Source organism: Acomys minous (genome assembly GCF_964271855.1).
Source record: "Acomys minous genome assembly, chromosome: 6".
NCBI classification, from domain to species: domain Eukaryota; kingdom Metazoa; phylum Chordata; class Mammalia; order Rodentia; family Muridae; genus Acomys; species Acomys minous.
Window position 1 is genome coordinate 40233532 of NC_140487.1, and position 20266 is coordinate 40253797.

Consider the following 20266-nt stretch of genomic DNA (forward strand, 5'->3'; position numbering starts at 1 on the left):
TCCTGGACTCACTCTGTAGACCAGGTTGGCCTTGAACTCACAGCGATCCACCTGCCTCTGCCTCCTCAGTGCTGGGATTAAAGGCGTGCGCCACTGTGCCCCTTCCTTTGACTGGAATACCAGACTTGTTCGCCCTCTCCAGCCCCAGCTTCAAGGAGGCCACGGCACTGGCAGTGGAACCTCCCTAAAGCACACAGAAAGTGACTTAGTCTGAAACGTGTATCATTTATTGAGTTTCAAAACAAGCTCAGTGGAGTTCAGTATGTTCTGGTGAGCTTCCACAGCCTGGAGGAACTGAGCAGCTTCAAGTTTTACTGTACTATTTATATTAATTTCCCCAGAATTAAAAACTTTAAAACCAAACCACTTTAGCCTATAAAAGACTTTTAAAGACTTGCCTTAGTGCTCCCAAAAGCCCTTTTGGTGAAAGAGATCAACAAAACTCCACCCCACTTTCCCTGATCATGAAAATGTGTCTTTTTAAACTGTTACTTTTTAAATGACGTGAAACTAATGCGAACCGGCTGCCCTTAGACTCGTCCTCTCTGGAGAAGACGACCCTGTGCTTGACCACCCGCTGCCAGGCCCTGCAGAGATAGGCCCTGTAGTCCAGGTCCCCATCACAGGGCTGCTTGGAGGACTCCGCAGCGTCCGGGGCCTTCTGCATTAGACTCTGCGTCGTGGCAAAGAGCAGCAGGCGGTACTCCGCGACCAGTCTCTCCAGGAGCTGAGAACACCTCTTCAGAGTAGTCTCCTGAAGGGCCACACTGTCTCCTCCGTTGACGCGGTCCGTCCAGTAAAAAGCCGACAGGCTGTCCACGATGAGGAGGCAGAGAGAGGGGTGACTGCAGAACAGCGCCTCCAGCGAGTGCAGCGTGAGCAGCAACTGCATGCTGCTGCTGCAGTAGGCCAGGAAGAACCTCCCGAGGCACAGCTTGATGGCTTCCTCGGAGCTCTGCGACAGTCTGTGCTCCAGAACCGTCACAAGCCGGAGCATGTCAAAGTGGTAGTCCGTATCAATAAATAAGACTTCTATCTGCAGTCCACCCTCTGATTTCGGAAGTATACATCGGGCTGTTAAGTGGTAAAGCATTTCTGTTTTTCCTGTTCCTTCTGGACCGTGAAATTCAAGAATATCACCTGGGCAAAGTTCAAAAGTGTCAGTCAAGATACAGCCATGAAACAGTGGGCCACAGAACAAGTCTTTACAGGGAGGGTTACTGGATTCTGAGCTAAAACTCTAAATCCACTTGTTAAATGGACCAGCATAGGCAAATGCAGATAAATAAGGAAATTCACACAGCATCTCTGAGAAAGGACCCAGTTTAAAGAAGTCTTTTTGCTGTTGTCATGTTTTGTTTTGGTTGGTGCCGAGGAGAAATCCAGGCCCTCAGCTGTGAGAGGTCAAGATAAAAAGGAGGGACAGGGCTGAAGTGGCACCGGGGGAAATGGCACAGTTGGGCCCATGTGACTCAGGGCCATGGCTGAACCTGAGTTCAGGTCCCAGCGTCCAGATAATGCTGATGCAGCAGCACTCCTGTGCTGAAAGTGGGGTACAGACAGAAGAACCCGCAGAAGCTCACAGTCCAACCAGCCTGCTGTACTGTGTTGATGAGAAGCTGTCTTAAAGCCAAAGGTGAGCACCAACACCCAAGACTCTCCTCTGACTACGTGTGCTTTGTGGTGCAAGTGCATACATATACTGATTAATATAAAACCAGTTTGAAGGACACAGTTGACCACACAAAAGCACAGGTACAGACTGACAGCAGGGCTCCTTACTCTCAGGAGCCTAACTAACACTTACAGGAAAGGTCACGGTAGCAGTCATGTAACTGATGGGCAATGGTGAGCATCACTGATTGCATTCGGAAGTGCCTGGTCAGTGAGTAACACCTTAGGGCGTGTCTGGGAAGATCTGCTATCGTGATGGTCAATCCCTGATGACCTCATATGATGCCATTATTAGGGATGAGAAAAGAGGAAGGTGGGACCTAGCTGGAGGAAGCAAGTCCCTGGAGGTGTGTCCTTGGCCACTTCCTGACCTCCTGAAGAGAAGAACTGTCTTTCCACATGTTCTCACCACGATGGTTGTGCTGAAGTCAAGTGACCATGGATGGAGCCCTCTTAAGCCATGAGCCAAAGTGAATGTTTCCTCCTTTAAGTTGTGTCTTAGTGATGTGAGAGTAGCTGATAATCATCTGACTGCATTTCCTGTGCCTTCTCTAAGGTTGGCACTTGAGTTTCCTAACCTCAACACAGACAACGTGCCTTCCTACAATACTTCAGCAGACTGCTTTTCTAAGACCTCTCCAAGCGTTTCCTTGAAGAGGACAGATCACAGCCGCCCTTCAGCATAACTCATAGACTCAGCACTGGAAAGTACTTCTGCGAATGGGCTCACAAGGTTCCCTATGACCACACATTAAGGAATGTGAAGGCTCAGTGGTTAAGAGTTGCTCTGGCAGAGCACCCAAGTTTGATAACCAGCACCCACATGGCAGTTCATAACTGTAACTCCAGTCCTAGGGAATCCAACGCCCCCTGCTGACCTCCATGGGCACTGCACACACATAATGCAGACATTCATGCAGGCAAAACACTCATACACATAAAATAAAATAGGGAGGGTAATAGAAAAAGAAATCCAGCTGGACACGGTGGTACACGCCTTTGTTTCCAGCACTTGGGAGACATAGGCTGGCGAATCTCTGTGAGTTCTAGGCTAGCCTGGTCTACAGAGCAAGTTCTAGCACAACCAGAGCTGTATATAGAAACCTTGTGTCCAAAAAACAACGTGTAGTGTAGTGGTGGGGTAGCACCTGGTGTAAGTATATACATTCCACAGACTCTTGCTTTTTTAAGTTGAAGGTTAACGCCTTAGCTGAGAGTTCAAGTTCATAGATCACGTCACTTCTCTGTTATAGACCAGCAGCCACGTAGGCAGGTACAGAGTGGCTGTTCCTAACAAACATTACATGTGAATGCTGTCACTAAGGTCTTCCAAGCAAAGTCCCTGCAGATGTGTTTCATGATGAATTCAGATCTGATCTTATAAACATGTACTATTTGTTCCTTAATATTAAAACATGTTCAAATAGTATCCTAAATGGGACAGTTCTTGTAACTTTATATGAAGTTATGATCTCATGTTTGTGAGCTGTTACAAAAAAAAGCTAGCACCCTTGTCCAGCCAAAGTCCTGAACATGGCAACTTGAAGTTTAGAGAAGGGGAGGAGAGGAGGAGGAGGAGGAGGAGAAGAAGAAGAAGAGGAGGAGGGGACGGGAGGAGATAGAAAAAAGAAAAAAGAAAAAAGAGAAAACAAAAATTTTGGAGTTTGGCGCTTGAAAACTGACTCAGCTGGGGAAATCTGGATGGTTTGGCCCTGACAGCTCCTCTTGAATGCTGGGAGGAGTCAGAGCTAACAGATGGAGGCAAAAGCTTTTAGAATACGTAAGAAAAAAGCCAAAGCAATCACCTTGATACCAGCCTGTATAGACAACACACTGAATATGTAGATCACAAATCCTAGTTCTAAGGACTTAGAAACTGGGCACTGTGGTAAATAGCCCCCATCTGCAAATGTATAAAATATGCTTCTACAGCGCAGAGCCCAAAGATCTTACTGCAACATAAATTTCCTATAATAGATGTTGGGGTGTAACCAACAGAACCCCAGCCTTGGGTGTGCTAGTCTGCCAACTGAGCTCCTGTTTAGTTTTACAGCAAATGTAAATGAAAGCACACGCTTTTGGTAGTGACTAGACATGATGGTGTTTCTCAGCGTTTCTATATTTGAATGCAAAGCTACGCTATAAACCCTTGGCCTAATACATGGTTGGTTTCCTAAGGCCCACCTCATGACTACAAACACATGTAAAATGACACGCTTTCTTATAAAGTGCAGGGACAGCTGACCTGCTGTGCCAGCAACCCCAGAGTCCTTCAGGCTGAAGGAAGCGGCAGTAGACAAGGTGCAAGGGCAGACAGTTGAATCAGCACAGGAAATGTGAGATGGCAGATGGCAGAAAAGGGTAGGAGTGTGTCTATGTCTGTCACTCCTCTATCTGGTAACTGGTCAGTAGCTGTGCCCATTGGAGCCCCTGGGCTTTAGGAGGATGGGACACTTAACGTGATGACATTTGGGAACAGTTGGACAATCAAACAACAAATCAGTTGTTTCTTTGCCTTAGCTACTAAACTATTTTTCTTTTCAGGAAACTTAGCATCCCATCACACGTTTCCATTCACCAAGCACAGTTTGGACACTGAGACTCCTAACATGAAGTCCCTTTTCAAATATCCACATTCAAAAATGAAAGCCACAAACACCCTCAAGCTGTGTGTGGTGACAGACACCTGTAACCCCGGCACTCCTAGGAGTTAAGCTCAGCTACACTGTGAGTTCGAGATTCTTTTTTTTTTTTTTTTTTTTTTTTTGGTGTTTTGAGACAGGGTTTCTCTGTGCAGCCTTGGCTGTCCTGGACTCGCTTTGTAGACCAGGCTGGCCTCGAACTCACAGCGATCCACCTGCCTCTGCCTCCCGAGTGCTGGGATTAAAGAGTTCGAGATTCTTAAGTTTATAAGAGGCCTGTACTCAAACAGACAAATGCACACAACCCCAAAACCTACATTACTATTTCCAATTACTTTCATTCAGTAAAGTGAAATGTTTTGGTGGGCACACACTGCGTAGCGCACAAAGGTGTAACGAGACCCCCACAGTAGTGAAGGCTTAACAAGCTACTCAAATTAAGGTGATGTTAATCCAAACTAGACTGCTATAAATTAGAATATTAACTATGACAAGAAGAATGGCAAGGAAATCAAACTAGTATAGCAGAGGGGCTGGAGAGGTGGCTCAGTGGTCTAGAGCACTAGCTGCTCTTCCAGAGGACCCAGGACCCAGAGGGAGGCTCACAACCACCTGGAACTCCAGCTCCACGGGATTCAACGCCTTCTTCTGGCCTCCTCGGGCACACACATGTGGGAGGCAGAACATGTGATATAAAAGAAACAATCCTTAGAAAACAAATAGTGTGCAAGAGCATAGTCTGTGAAAACAAAACAAAACAACCAGAAAAGGAGGAAAGACATCAGACACAAAACAGTGAAATGGTCAAAACTTTATCTCATCAGTAGTTACACTACTTAGATGAATTAAATATTCCAGCCACAAAGCAGATAGGAAAAATGGAAAAAGGCCAGGATCCAACCGAGAGTATCCTACCACCTACACACTTTATAAACAAATGACAAATAAAAGAAAAAGACACTATGTAAAGAGCAGCCAAGCATTTTTGTTTTTTCCATCATTTTCATTATTGCCACTGTTGTTATTGTCTGTGATTTCTTGAGATAGCATTAGATAGCCTGGGTGGTTCTGAAGACTCTATAAAGCTAAGGCTAGCCTTGAACTCCTGATCTTCCTGCTTCGGCCTCCCAAGAGTTAATACTTGGGGTGTGCACCACAAGAAGATTGTAAAAGTATCACACACAGTGAACTTTTAAAATAAAAGTTATTATTTGAGATAGTGTGTGTACGTAGGCTAAAAATATATGAAATAAACTGGATGTGCTGGGTACTTATAATCCCAGAATGCTGAGGCAGGACTGACACAAGTTCAAGGTCAGCCTGGGCTACCTAGTGAACTCCAGGCCTGGCAGAGCTGCTACTCTGTATCCAGTACCCCAGGTCAGGAGACTCACGTGCTTTGTCTTAGTCCACTCAGCATATCATTCCCAGGTTTAAACAAAATTAACTATGTGTAGGAGGAGGAATGTGCATGTGAGAGCACGTGCCCGCCAGCCCAGGCCTGTCGGCTCTTCTTGAGCTGAGGTTCAGAACTGCCTCCTATGGGTGCTGGGAACAAACTCTGGCCCTGTGGGACAGCAGTTGAGCTATCTCTCTGGTCCCTTCGGTCATCAGAAGACATTTGCTCGCTTCCAGCGCATGGCTGTTTCGGGCTTTGGTGTCATGTGGCAGTTCCATGAACTTCTGTAGAAGTTCTATACTGTACTCAGTGCTGACTGCATCGTTCTCCTGTCTTCTCAGAGGCACAGGGTAGCTCTGGTCTCCTCACGGCCTTGCCAACACTTTGTTTTTTGCCTTTGTTTTAAATAATGTCATCATAATGTGTATGAGGTGAAAAGGACATTTTGTAACGATGAATGGGTCAGCCAGCAGTAAGACTTAACAATAACAACCTTTTATACGCATAGCACTGCAAGCCCTCAACACAGGAAGCCAGATAGACAGAACTGAAGGGAGAAGTAGATAGGAGCCAGAAATGTCAATAGCTTATTCTAGAAAATGGATATGGCTAGAACAGCCACACACGAGTGCAGCCAGGAGGCCGACGGTGGCACTAGAGCAAGAGTTATCAAGGGAGCACTTGGCCAGGCACAGGAAGCCAACTGTCTTCTACAGCAAACAGAGATTCTCTAGATTAATAAGCCACGGTTAGGCCATGGCAGGAGTCTCTGTAAATGTAAAAGCCTGAAGTCAAAGGAGCATGCATTTCCAATCAGAAAACGAAAACAACCCAATGATGAGCTATGGTTCTTTTTGATTTCTTGAGACAGGATCTTGCCACATACAAGCTGGCCTCACACTTTGAGTTTCCTGCTTCAACCTCCTGAGTGCTGGCCTATTACAGTGTACCAGCATGCCTGGCTGCAAATCTTCTGACCTTGGAATAGGGACTAAGGGTCTTGTACATGATACTAAAATATGAGCCAAGAAGAGACATTAGGACCTTAACCAAGTTAACAGCCCTGGGCTTCAGAGGGATCAACACAGGACGCCAACAGCTAGACAGGGCACTGCAGCTTCAAGTACTGGAGAGGCACCTTTGTTCTAAAGCATGTAAAGGCCACTACAATGCGATACTACAAAGGGAACTTGGTTTAGAATGAGCAAATATCTGACAGTTCTCCTAAAAAGACAGGCAAACCGTGAGCGAGCTCCGGTAGGACAGGCAGCAGCAGCAGCCACCATGGAAAGGTAAGGCAGAAGCACAGTAGGGCGTCACTCCAAGCTGAGCAGGGTGCTGTACGCACAAAGACTGGCTGACAGTGAGTCCTGGGAGGTGGCAAATTTGTAGCCAACACATCACTGATGGTCACAAGAAAAACCTGAAGTGACTTTAGAAGCCATTTTGGCTGTTTCTCCTAAGAGGAACAATACATAGTTGTCTTACAACCTACAGTCTCCCTCATGGGTGTCACCCAAGGAACCCAAGGCCCAGCTACCCACAGAACGACGTATGACAACCACGGCAGCACTGTTAGGTGATGGTGCACTCACACCCTGAGACTATTCGGCGCTACAGAACTGGCTCGTGGGCTGGAGCGATGGCTCAGTGGTTAAGAGCCCTGCCTGCTCTTGCAAAGGACCTGGGTTCCGTTCCCAGAGCCCACAGCGTGGCTCACAGCCATCTGTAACTCCAGTTCCAGGGGATCCCATGCGTCTTCTGACCTTGGCAGGCACCAGGCACCTGGCGGTTCACAGACATACACAAGCACACACATAAATAAATCTTAAGGGGGAGGGGTGTGCTACTGATCCATGCTACAGAGAGAGATATGAAGGCCCACCTTAACTACACAAGACCTCCAGCAAGAGCAAATCTACAGAGAAAGGTGCCTGCAGCGGCCTAGGGCTGCCGACTAGTACTGGGCTTCTTTCTGGGTGCCAGTTACACAACTGTGTGACTATACGAAAAACAACTCAATATACACCTAAATTCTATGCATCACACTGAAACTAAGCCTGAGTATTCAAGTTTCCTTGTGGACTTTTCTAGTATCAAACAAGCTTTTCCTGCTGGAGTGATATTAACAGGACAACTGGGAACCTCAGTGCCTCCTTGAAACTCTGCAAACTTCTAAGGAGAAAGAATGAAAAATAAGCCAAGGAGAAATTCCCATGAACACTGTGCGCTGGGCAAAAGGCCAGTGTGTGTGCTGAAGATGAGGTCACCTGGTCAGACCAGGAAGGCTTGGAGCTCCCTGCCCTGGGGGCCTCCTTTTAGGACTGTATGTGGACATGGATCTGCAGGCACACAGGTGGACACGCATGGCAACTGGTCTCACAGAACCTCCTCGCCTAGCTTCTGTTAAGTGCTGTGCTTTACCATGCCCTGGTGAGTCTTCATCAGCAAACAGGTTGGGCTCTAGTTCTTTCAGCGAGCTTCTGCCTTCAAGTCGGGCAAGGAGCTTCCAAAAGAAAAAGAGAGAAAAAACATTACTCAAAAGGACACAACAGCCTAAAAATCATATTCACGCAAGTTTCGAAAAGCTTTAAGACCATAATTTTGAAGATTTATAGGAAATATTAAAGGGACATACAAACTAGGAGAAATAGTTTGTTTAAAATATTTTGTTATTTATGTGTATGTGCGGATCAGCCATGCGAGGCTGGGGGAGGGTGCTGGATATGCTGGATTTGGAGTTATGGCGGTGGTGAGCACCAGTGTGAGAGCTGGGAGCCTCCTGGGTCCTCTGCAGGAGCAGCACACACTTTTAACTGCTGAGCCATCTCTCCAGCCCCTGTTTTTTGTTTTTGTTTTTAAGACAGAGTCTTCCGCTGTTACACAGAGAAACCCTGTCTTGAAAAACACTCACACACATAACCAACCACCACCACCACCACCACCAACAACAACAACAAGAAGACAGAGTCTTCCTATGTAGCCTTGGCTGGCCTGGGACTCACTATATAAATCATGCTGGCCCCCAAAGCTCAGGGATCCACCTGTCCTCGGCTCCCCAGGTGCTGGTTTTCAAGGCTCATGCCACCACACCCAGCCCTGCTCATTTATTTTTAAAATATTTAACTCTTTATTTAGATATCAGATCTACTGATGTAAAACCAAAGGAATGGTTAGCAATTGTAAGGTGTAAGGCCACATTTCTAAAGGCAAGCTCTTTACCACTGGTGCACTTTACAATAATATTTTTTTGTACTTTCATCAGTTACACAGTGCTGATTTAATTTGTTCCATTTTATCTAGATGAGGAAGGGTCGAAGGGGAAAGGCAGAGGAAAGGCTCCCTAGGGAGCTCTAGGCTTAGCTGTATTTTAAAAGTAAGCAGGGGTACAAGCGGATGGGCCCCAGGCAGGTGTAGCAGGCAGGGGAGATGGGTGCAGCCACAATGCATAAAGAGCAAAGTGCAGGCAAAGTAGAGCCTGACTTCAATTGCAGGAGTTTGTTGCATGAAACAGGCAGGACACTTGGTTGACTTTAGAACCACAAAGACATACTCGGCTTGGTGTGTCTCTGAGAGTGTTCCAGAGAGGTTTACCATCAGTGTGTGAGGTGCCATCACAGGGGCTGGCGTATCAGACTGAATAAAGGAAAGCAAGCTGTGATAAAACACTCTGAACAAAACCAACTTAGAGGAGGAAAGGCTTTCATTGGTTTACACTCCCAAGTAGCAGTGCATCAGTGGGAGAAATCAGCACTGGAAAAGCAGAAACCAGAAACAGAAGCCACGGGGGAACACTGCTTGAGGGTTGCTCTCTGCTTCGTGTTTAGCTAGCTTTCTTAAACAGCCCAGTCCAGCCCGGATGGGTGGTGCCATCATAGTGGGCTGGGCCCTATAGCATCCATTAGCAAACGGGACAGCCCTCCACAGACATGCCTATAGGACCTACGCAATTCCTCAATTGAAGCTTACCTCTCAGATTCCAGGCTGTGTCACATGACAATGAAAGCTTACTATGGTAACCGCCTTGAATGTTTACTTCCTGCAGTGTGACCAAACTCCTGCTGTCAGGCGTTCCCTCTACAAAAAAGTCAAAATAAACCCCTTTCTTCGCTTTTGTTGGGTATCTGGTCACAGCCATGAGAAGAGCAGCTAACACGGGAGCCAAGCAGTGGCTGTGCTGCGGTAAGCCTGCACCTTTGCGATTGCTTTGCAAGAGGCATGTGGAAGAGCTTACAGCAATGGGCAGAAGAGCTCTAGAAAGCCGTATGCAGAGCTTAATGGGTCGTGCTGGGGGGAGCTCGGAAGGCCAGAACGCAGAGAGAAATACAGGCAGCCAAAGCCCAGGTCCCACTGGAAGCGCAGTGAGAGGCCATTCAGGCTACATTCTAGCAAAGAATCTGGCTGCGTTCTGAACTTGGGTAGGGCTGAACTAAAAAGTAATGAATTTATCTGCGCGGTGGCGGAAATTCAAGCCAGGACAACGTTCAGGCCATGTCCTGCCAAAGTGCAGGGGTCATGGAGTTTTATGCCATGTGTCCAGAAAGCTGAGGAGCCCAGCAGTGGTGGCAGGTTTGGAGGTCAGTATGTGACGTGTGATGATGAGGCTGCGCTTAGGCAGAGCCCTCAGGAGCCTCTGGACCGTCAGCCATCCCTGTGGCAAGAGAGAAGCACTGTGTGCTGCAGGCCAGAGCTGAAATGGATGGGGCGTTCCCACAGCCTTTGGAGCTGTGGGGATGTTGACAGGCAGCACTAACCTGATAGCACTGTGTTTTCGCCTGCGCAGAAGTGACTTCTCTATCCCGAGTACTCAGACTTGAGTAATAATTTACTTAATATGGAGCCAGCCATCCCTGAAGGGCCACTGACCTTTTGCTCTGGAATGCCTGGGAGATCCTAGTGGCCTGCAGGCGAGTTAAGAATAGGAAAATGACTGGTGATAGACACCTTTAATCCCAGCACTTGGGGAGGCAGAGGCAGGCGGATCTCTGACTTGCTGCCCCGCATGGTGTGCTGATCCAGTTCCAGGACAGACAGGGCTACACAGAGAAACCCTGCCTCAAGCGGGGGTGGAGTGGGGGTTGGGGGACTGTGGGGTGGGTAGATAAGGCTATTATTACTATATACCGGGAAAGATTAAAACAACTGGGGAAGTAAAAGCATTTTCCTGCCCAGCTGTGGACTCCATGGGTAGCCGTAATGCTCTAATGCCGTGCGCTCAACCCTCCTGCACAGCATGCCATTTGCCTCTAAGGCTGCTGTCCTTCTGCTAGCAGTAAGAATAAATTCATTTCATCTAAATTTGAACCGAGCCTGTCTTTGGTTTCTCCCAGAGGACTCAAATGCCACAACAGAGCCTATTCCACCAAGAGTTCCAGGTGCTCACTATGGAGCTGCAGGGTTTAACCCTTGCAGAGCTGGTTCAGTCTCGCTTTGGTTTGATCTTTCCCATACTGTGCTCCAGTCTTTGGTGCCACTTCAAAAGTAGCTTATTTGCTCTTTACAGACTACGAGAGCATGGATTACGGATTTCCACACGGTTTCTAGTGTCCGGCTGCAGCATAAGCCATAGACATCTGCCTGGCATTCAGTGGCAGTGCAGTTCACAGACATCAACAGACCGCAGACCCAGCCATGGCCCTCTGCAGCAGGACACACCTGGACATCGTGGCAGTGTGGGCCTTTCGGATCAGTATGGAGCCCGGCCACAGCATGGCCCGTGGATATCAACATGGCTTCAGGCTGCAGCACAGACCACAGACGTCCGCCTTGCCTTCAGTGGTCACCCGGACACAGACCCAGCCTCAGGGGTGGCACCATGGCACCATGGGCCCAGGTAGCAGCGCAGGCCACCCTAATCTGTGTTGCCCATGGTGGCCAGCCAGCATTTCCTAATGGGAAAGCGCCAGGTCTCAGTGACAGACCTTGTCTAAAAGACCAACGTGGACAGCTCCTGAGGAGCAGGACCTGAAGGCAACCTTTTGTGTCCACAGGCAAGAACGTACTCATTGAAAGAAAGGGAGGGAAGGCAGGCAGGCGGCTGGAGTGGACAGTTGGCGAGGATGAGAAGCAGCTGTCCTGACGTGCACATGATCAGTGCGGAAGTCTGGCTTTATCACCATATTTCCTAAAATCAGAGGATGTGCTGGTTCGTTCTTATGTCACCTTGACATTGCCTAGACTCGCCTGGGAAAAGGAACCTCAAATAAGAAAATGTTACCACCAGATTCGCCTGTAAAGCAAGCCTATGGGGCCATTTTCTTAATTAGTGATTGACGTGGGAGGGCCCAGGCCATTATAAAGGGTACCATGCCTGGGTGGGTGGTCCTGAGTGTTGTAAGAAAGCTGAGTAAGCCATGAGGAGTAAGCCAGTGAGCTGCACAGTGGCCTGTGCTTTTCCTGCCTTGACTTCCCTGGATGATGGGCTATGAGTTATTCGATGAAATAAACCTTCTCTTTCCAAGTTGCTTTTGGGTATAGTTTTGTCCTAGGACAGAACCTAGAGCTAGGCATGGTGGCCCATGACTACAGTTTCTGACGCTAGGGAGGGTTAGGCTGGGGGATCTCAAGTTTCCAGTGTTGCCTGGACAATACAGTGAAATTCCATCTCAAAAATGTAAAATATAATGTAATAAAATCAGAAGACTAATTCTTTCCACATGTGAAATTAAACTCCTCAGCTACTTCCAAAATTCAATTGCCCTTCAGGGCATAGACCCAGGCTTGGCTCTTGAACAAAGCGTTCGTCTACATTACATAGAAAGACAACTGTTACTCCAGTATGATATGGTTAATCTACGGACTCTAAATTTATTCCCAGGAGGGCTGCTGCTTTATAATTACTTTTTTTTTAAAAAAAGCAATCATTCTATAAGAGCAAAAGACAAATGCATAAAAGTCAAATGAAACTATAAGATATGCCTATTTAAACATTACTTTCAAAAGCAATTTATGGAGACTAAAATTTAAACTTAATAAATTACTATTTTATTAGGTATATGATTAAGTTTTAATCGAGAAGGGCCCTTCAGAGATGGCTCAGTAGGTAAAGTGCCTGCTGTGCAAGCATGAGACTGCAATCCAGATCCCCAGACCTGTGTCAAGCCAGGCGGGTACAGTGGTGTACATATGTAGACACAGGAGGATCTCTGTAGATTGCTGGCCCATCTTCTGCATGCAGCAGGGAATAGGTACATGCACACACAAACACACAGATGTTTCTGGGCAGTTACACCAGACTATGTTTCACAATTTCAGTCAGGAAGCAATGTCTACAGGATCTTAGAAAGACCTGGGAAAATACGGCTTCAATTTTAAAAAACCCCATTGCTGATTACTGAACCCAGGGCCTGGGGCATGCTAGGTGTGTTGTCAACCTGACCAATCTAGGACCCACTGAGAAGCTTCAACTAAGGAGTGTCTCTAGTAGGCAAGTCTGTGAGGCATTTTTTCTTGGTTAATGAGGGAGGGCCTACCCCACTGTGGGTGGCACCTACCCCACCCCACCCAGCAGTCCTAGGAGGCATTCCTCCATGCTTCTACTTTGGTTCCTGCCCTGGTTTCCCTCAACGATGGGCTCTTATTGTGAAGTGGATGCCAAACAATCTCTTTCCTTCCAGTTGCTTTGCCATGGTGTTTCATCCCAGCAAATAGAAAAGCAAGATTCTAGGCAGCGCTGTCTGAGTCACACTGAGCAATTACACTGTGACGGGGTTAGGCAGTGTGGAAGTTTCCCCATCTTGTATTCTTGCTGAGGCCATTTCAGGTTTTACTTGATGGAGAATCCCATGGAAAATAAGCCAGCTCTGTCTAGGAACCAAAGGTCACTAAATTACCCACTAAAGGTCTTGCTAGCCTCTCCCCTCCTTTTTTGAGACAAGGTCTCATGTAGCCCACGCTGGCCTCAAAAAGCTCACTCTGTGACAGGCTAGCCTCGAACTCTTGCCATCACGCTTGGTTTAATGTGGCGCTGGAGATCAAACCCAAGCATGCTAGGCTAGCACTCTACTGACTGACTGAGCTACAGCAGCGGCTTTGCAGGAAGTTTTGATGGCAGAATGCTGACCACTTTCATTACAGATAAAGTTTGGACACATTCTCTCATCTTCTCTCTATTAGTTACTTGTCCGTTGCTAAAACTAAAACACTTGACAAAAGCAGCTAGAAGGGAGAGAGGGAGGGAGGAAGGGAAGGAGGGAAATGGAGGGAAGGAAGGGAGGGAGAGAAGGGAAGGGGAGGGAGGGAGGGAAAGAAGAGAAGGGGAGGGAGGGAAGGGAAGGGGAGGGAGGGAGGGAGGGAAAGAAGAGAAGGGGAGGTAGGGGAGGGAAGGGAGGGAGGCGAGGGAAGAGAAGAAGAGGGAGGGGAGGGAAGAGGGGGAGGGAAGGGAGGGAGACAGGCTGGCTTTATTTTGTCTAACAGTTCTAGGAGACAGTGAAAGTGTGAGTGACAGAGAGGTACGGTGGCTGCTCACATGGCATCTCCAGTCAGGAAGCTGAGGGTGATGAATACTTGTGTTCTGCTTGGGACCCCAGCCCATGGGCAGACCCTGAATTTAGATGGGTCTCCCCACCTCAACTAACCCAACCTAGAAAATCCTTTGTACACGTGACCAGGGATTTGTACTCATGGTGATTTTAAATCCCATGGAGTTGACAATCAGGATAAACCCTCAAGATCCTAAGGAAGAAAAGTTCGTTTGCATATGCTCCCCACTCCCACATGGTTTGTTCTGAGACAAGGTTATGCACCCGCAGGTGTCCTGGACCTCAATATGTAGCATAGGCTGGCCTCCCATGCTGGGGCCTCAGCCATGCAGCACTGGCTTGGATACAGGCCTTGTAACGGGCACTGTAAGAGCAGGGAATCCTCCACTGTGTCCGGCAGAGTAAAGTCACTGATGATGCTGGTGGCAGAGTTCAGTGACGGAGGCAGAGGGCACAGGCCACTCTGTAACAAGCAAAGAAGTGGGACTGGAGGAAGGAGCACAGCAGGGCAACAGCTCAGTTTTGCTTTTATCTTGTTTTAAGTTGTGATTCTGGCATAAAAGACCAGAAGGGGGAAAACTGCAGACACCAACCATGGCTGTGCTCAGGAGACAGAGGCATCATGAGTTCCAAGACATCTTCAGCAGATAGTTCAAGGGCAGCCTGCACTAAATGAGACCCTGTCTCAATATAACAAAAACCACAATAAAATGAAGTGCAAAAGAAAACGGCCATAGGAATAGCATGGTGAAATCCTTTCCTATTCATTTTTAAAAGGTGTATTTCAGCCCAGCAGTGGTACTGCATGCCTTCAATCCCTGCACTTGGGAGGCAGAGGCAGGGGGGCCTCTAGGAGTTTGTAGCCAGCCTGGTCTACAGAGCAAGTTCCAGGACAGCCAGGGCTACACAGAGAAACCCTGTCTCAAAGAAACCAAACACAAAGCAAAACAAAACAAAACAAAACCACCAATAAGTGTATTTCAGGGGCTGGAGCTCATGCACTGCTCTTCTTACCCAATGGTAACTCACAACTATCTGTAACTCATTTTCAGGGAATTTGATGATTGACTGTTCTGGGTTCTGTAGGCCCAGGCATGTATGAGATATACATATGTACATGAGGCAAAACATTCCTATAATTTTTTTAATTTAAAAGTTTGTAGTCTGCGATTACACAAAACTAATTTTTTTTTTTTTTTGAGACAGGGTTTCTCTGTATTCATGAAATCCCAGATCCTCTCCTTGGCCGTGCAGAAGCAGGCACGGCGGCACACACGTGTAACGCCAGCACTCGGGAGAGAGGACAATCAGAAGTGGAAGACATGGAGACATGGCTCGGCTGTTAATGGATACTGCTCAGACAGAGAACAGGAGTGTGGCTCAGGTGACTCCAGCACCTGATGATCTGACACATTTGCCTGTCCTCTGTCTGGCCTCCAGACTCATCTGTGCTCATGGGCACACACCAACCCACAGACACGAATGCGTTTATTTAAATAAATAAAAGTTCAAGGTTGTCCTCAGTTGCACAGCAAGTTCAAGGCCAGCATGGTCTACTTTGATCCTGTCAGGACACATTTAAGTCAACTCCTCCTACAGATCCTCTTCTGGAAAGGCATGCTTTTACCATATACTCCACATTTTACGGCAGTTCCGATTATTATTGTTGTTTGTTTGAGAGAGGGTCTCACTAAGTAGCCCTGGCTGGCCTGGTGCTACCTATGTAAACCAGGCTAACTTCCAACTCGTGGAGCTCTGCCTGCCTCTGCCTCTTCAGTCCTGGGACTAGAGGGGTGCCCCGTCACCCCTGTTCACTTTCTGTTGTTCCTTACTAACTCTCGGCTGACACAGTGCTTGAACCAGTAACACACACAGTTAATGGTTCCATTCCGGAGTGAAACAAACGGCTTGCGTGGCTCTCAACGGGCTCGCCACAAAGGTATTCTGGGAGAGGGTCGGATGCCACAAGCAGGTACCTAACTATCACCTAGTCCATAAAACGTCTACGGAAGCCTCAGCAGGCGGCCCTCCCTTTCTTTCCTCAGCCCCTGCAGCCCAGCTCGCCAACGCTGACAGGTTCCCTGGCGAGTGTCGCGCGGTCCCCACGGTGGCCCTGGGCGCCAGGGCCGCCACGCGACCTCCCCTTGTGGTGTCCAGCCTTCCCGCTGCCCCGCGGCTCTCACCTCCGTCCCGGATTCGGCCCTGCGAAAGTCGCTGCACATCGCCCTGCCAGCTCCTCGGGTTCAACTTTCCCGCCAGCAACGCCATTTAGCAGTAGCGCAACAGAGAGCACTCAGTCAGACCTGCGGGCCCCGTGTGCGCGTGCGCACTGTGCGGGCTCTGCGCCGCAGAGGCCTGGAGCATGCGCAGTAAAGCTGCGGCGCCCTCTTGGTGACGGTGGTCTCACGCGCCTCCTATAGTCCTTTCGTTTTCTTCTCTGTTATTAGCCTCGACTTGTTTTTATTAGGCAAAGTCAACAACGTGTACCTGATAATTAAATTAAATTTTATTTTTATTTTCCACAGACAGACTTCCCATGTGTTCCTGACTGTTCTGGAACTCACTTTGTAGACCAGGCTGACCTCAAACTCACAGAGATACTCTTGCCTCTTCCTCCTGAGTGCTGGGATTAAACTCCTGTGCCACCATTTTCGGTGCCTACTTGTTTTTAAAAACTATTAAAAGTACATTTTCCTACCATGATGTTGTAGCCTTCTGATCTTCTCACTCTGGGAGGCTGAGGCAGGAGGATCATGCAGAGTCCGAGATTAGCCTCGGGGTATAGCATGAGATAGTGTCTCAAAAACACTAGGATGAAAGTTTACTAATTTGGGCTGCTGGTGCCTGATTGCCCTCAACAACGTGTCAGGCTGAGGCAGGATGGTCGTTTGAGCACAGGAGAACACAATTTTGCTCTCTCTCCCTCTCTCCCTTGCCCCCTCTCTTGTTTTTTCTTGGAGTGCTAGAAGTACAGGCCAGCCACACTCTGTATGTGGTTCTAGGTAGCAACACCTTTAATGCATGCTGGTTAGGCAGTCATTTTGGTAAGTTCTTGGGCCAAGGAGGGAGTGGGGCATAGAATAATTTTATTATTATTGCTGTCAAATGCTCATTGATTAAATAATATAGAATATTTATACTTTGTATATCCACAAGTACAAATCTTATGTACACAGTATCCATGAATGTAATATCTGTATAGATGCACTATTTACCACACTTCAGATTTGTATTTTCTAGGAACATGCCACAGGAGAGACGCCTGACTGGACTTTACAACCTGTTAGGTCAGTAACTGGGACTCGTCTGAAAATTCACTTCACTTTCTAGCAGGTGTCTCTTGTCATACTTGTTGTTGTTGTTTCGTTTCGTTTTGTTTGAGACAGGGTTTCCCTGTGTAGCCTTGGCTGTCCTGGACTCGTTTTGTAGACCAGGCTGGCCTCGAACTCACAGTGTTCCGCCTGCCTCTGCCTCCCGAGTGCTGGGATTAAAGGCGTGCGCCACCACTGCTTCTTGTCATATTCTTGAAGCTGTGTAATAAGCTACTTATCTGTGCTGGCTAGTTTCATGTAAACCTGACAACTGAGAAAACACCTCCATGAGATCTGGCTATAGGACATTTCTGTCTGTCTGTCTGTCTGTCTGTCTGTCTGTCTCTCTCTCTCTTCCTGTTTTGGTTTTATGAGACAGGATTTCTCTTTGGAGTCCTGGCTGTCCTGGAACTCATTCTGTTGAGCATGCTGACCTCAAACTCAAGAGATCCTCTAGCCTCTGCCTCTTGAGTGCAGCACAGTGTTACCACCACCTGGCTAGGGCATTTCTTTATTAGTGATTGATGGGGGAGGGCTCAGCCCATTGTGGGTGGAGCCACCTGGGTTGGTGGTCTTGGGTTCTATAAGAAAGCAGGCTGAGCAAGGCATGGGGAGCAAGCCTGTGAGCAGCACTCTCCATGGCTCCTGCATCAGCGCCTGCCTCCAGGTTCCTGCCCTGCTTGAGTTCCTGCCTTCAAGGGCTTTCAGTGATGGACTGCTACCCGGAAGAGTGAATGAAATGAACTGCTTTCTTCTCAAGTTGCTTTTGGTCATGGTGGTTCATCACAGCAGGAGGGGCCCTAACAGAGACCTGAGGGTGCCTCCTAGATGCCAGTTGCTGTCCTAAGCGCTCTAGATACCGACCCGACCCACTCCTGAGTCCTGTGGAGCAGGTGCTGTTGTCCTGCACACACAGTACAAGCAGAATGAGCACAACTTTAGCCCCTGTTACTTTACGATGATACTGTAACGGGTTGACAGAATAACACTAAACTGGAAGGAAATACCACATGTACAAACAGCTGCTTGGAAAGCCTTGATGTGAAGGAAGGAGACATGTCTTAATATACAGAAGCTCTGGGGAGAGAGGTGGATAGGTAGGTAGGGGTGTGTGTGTGTGTGTGTGTGTGTGTGTGTGTGTTTGCATATTGGCCTAATGCCTGGGCATCGTGGCATATATATGTAATCCTAGCATTTGGAAGTTTGAGGAAAAAACCAAAACAATTCTGGACAATAATGCCAGACACTTGCTAAAACAAATTTAGAAGGGGGCCTGATGAGTCAGGCCCCCAGCATTCGTGGAGGCAGAGGCAGGTGGATCTCTGTGAGTTCGAGGCCAGCCTGGTTTACAAATGAGTCCAGGACAGCCAAAGCTACACAGAGGAACCCTGTCTTGAAAGCCGAAAACCAAAACCAACCAACCAATTGCACGGTATGGGGGAGGGGGGCGAAGTGTAAGGGTTGATGACCTGAGTTCAATCTCAGGACTCACCTGGTAAAAGGAGAGAACCAGTTCCAAGAGTTGTCCTCTGACCTCGACATGTGTGCCGTGGTGCATGTGCACAAGCGCGCGCGTGCGCGCGCGCACACACACACACACACACACACACACACACACACACACACGGATGTAACAATCATTTTAAAAGGAAGGGAGAGGGGGAAAAAGATTACTCTCTTTTTTAAAAAAAAATCTTAAATTTTATTTGTATGAGTGTTTGCCTGCATGTATGTCTCTGCACGACATGCATGTCTGATGTTTGCAGAAGCCACAAAAGGGCATTGGATGCACTGGCGCTAGATATACAGATGGCTATAAGCCGCCGTGTGTGCTGGGAATTGAACCCCTCAGTTCTCTGAAAGAGCAACATTCTGTCTTAATGACTGAGCCATCTCTCCAGACCTTCCAGGCCATTCTTGGTCCATTTAGTAAGTTAAGAAAGACCTAAAGTGTTAGGCTACTGCAGTGTGGCAGAAGTTATTTCCCTAGGAGGCCTTCCCACTGCCCTTGTCATCCGTGGTACTATTTCATACACGTACTATCCCATTGCACATCTTTTCTCCTCTCTTGAGCTTGCGTGAAGACACTGGTATTTACACAGCAACAAAATCTTATCATACATTCCTCAGACTGTGTCCCCGGAGCTAGGTGGTGTGTGACTGCAGTAGCTCTGGCCATCAGCATCAAGATGACAAAACAACTTCCAGGTCAGAAAAGCCTAGGTCATATGCTTCATCTGTCTCTCTTTCCATTTTCATTAGAGGCCTGTGGAATAGCATGGGCTTATGGTTTTCATAGTCAATATAAGGCTGCTCCATAAATACATCACAGTGGGCTTGGTGGCAAGTTACAGAATATGTCACTTTTGTTTAATTTAATAATAAATGTGCTGGGATAGCACTTAAGAGCATACACTGCACTTCCTGAGAACCTGGATTCCATTCCCAGCTCTCACACGGCAGCTCACAACTGTAACTACAGTTCCAGGGTGTTCAGCAGCTTCTGGGCTCTGTGAGCACAGACATACACAGAGGTAAAACACTCGTGCACACACAAATAATTTAATAGCTCTGGAACAATGGGACTTTCTGAGTCACATAGAGGAAAGTCCAGAATAAGGCAGGTTTAGAGTTAACCAATGAGAAGCTCAGGTAGACAAACAGGGCCACATAACAAGGTCCCGACTCAGAAAACAAAACAAAGCAAAATGGAAGTAATCACAGACTACAGACTTGCAAAAGCCTTTGCCCCTTTGACTT

At 47.7% G+C, this 20266-nt stretch overlaps 1 protein-coding gene across 1 annotated transcript; it reads right to left on the bottom strand.

The window, feature by feature from the left end:
- Positions 1 to 205: 205 nt before the first annotated feature.
- On the bottom strand, positions 206 to 16542 carry XRCC2 (X-ray repair cross complementing 2). The gene is made up of 3 exons (XM_084784984.1): positions 16379 to 16542; positions 8140 to 8221; positions 206 to 1140 (listed from the first exon to the last, which is right to left on the bottom strand). Exons 1-3 carry the CDS (start codon positions 16415 to 16417, stop codon positions 434 to 436), a joined length of 828 nt encoding a protein of 275 aa, XP_084641110.1. The 5' UTR covers positions 16418 to 16542; the 3' UTR covers positions 206 to 433.
- Positions 16543 to 20266: the final 3724 nt, after the last annotated feature.

Bases quoted from the DNA above. Each gene is read 5' to 3' on its own strand.
- XRCC2 (XM_084784984.1), bottom strand. From the start codon at position 16,417: ATGTGCAGCGACTTTCGCAGGGCCGAATCCGGGACGGAG. The intron at 8,222-16,378 runs GTGAGAGCCGCG...TTCTTTTGGAAG, and splicing joins GGGCCGAATCCGGGACGGAG to CTCCTTGCCCGACTTGAAGG. The intron at 1,141-8,139 runs GTAAAGCACAGC...AACTTTGCCCAG, and splicing joins TGAAGACTCACCAGGGCATG to GTGATATTCTTGAATTTCAC.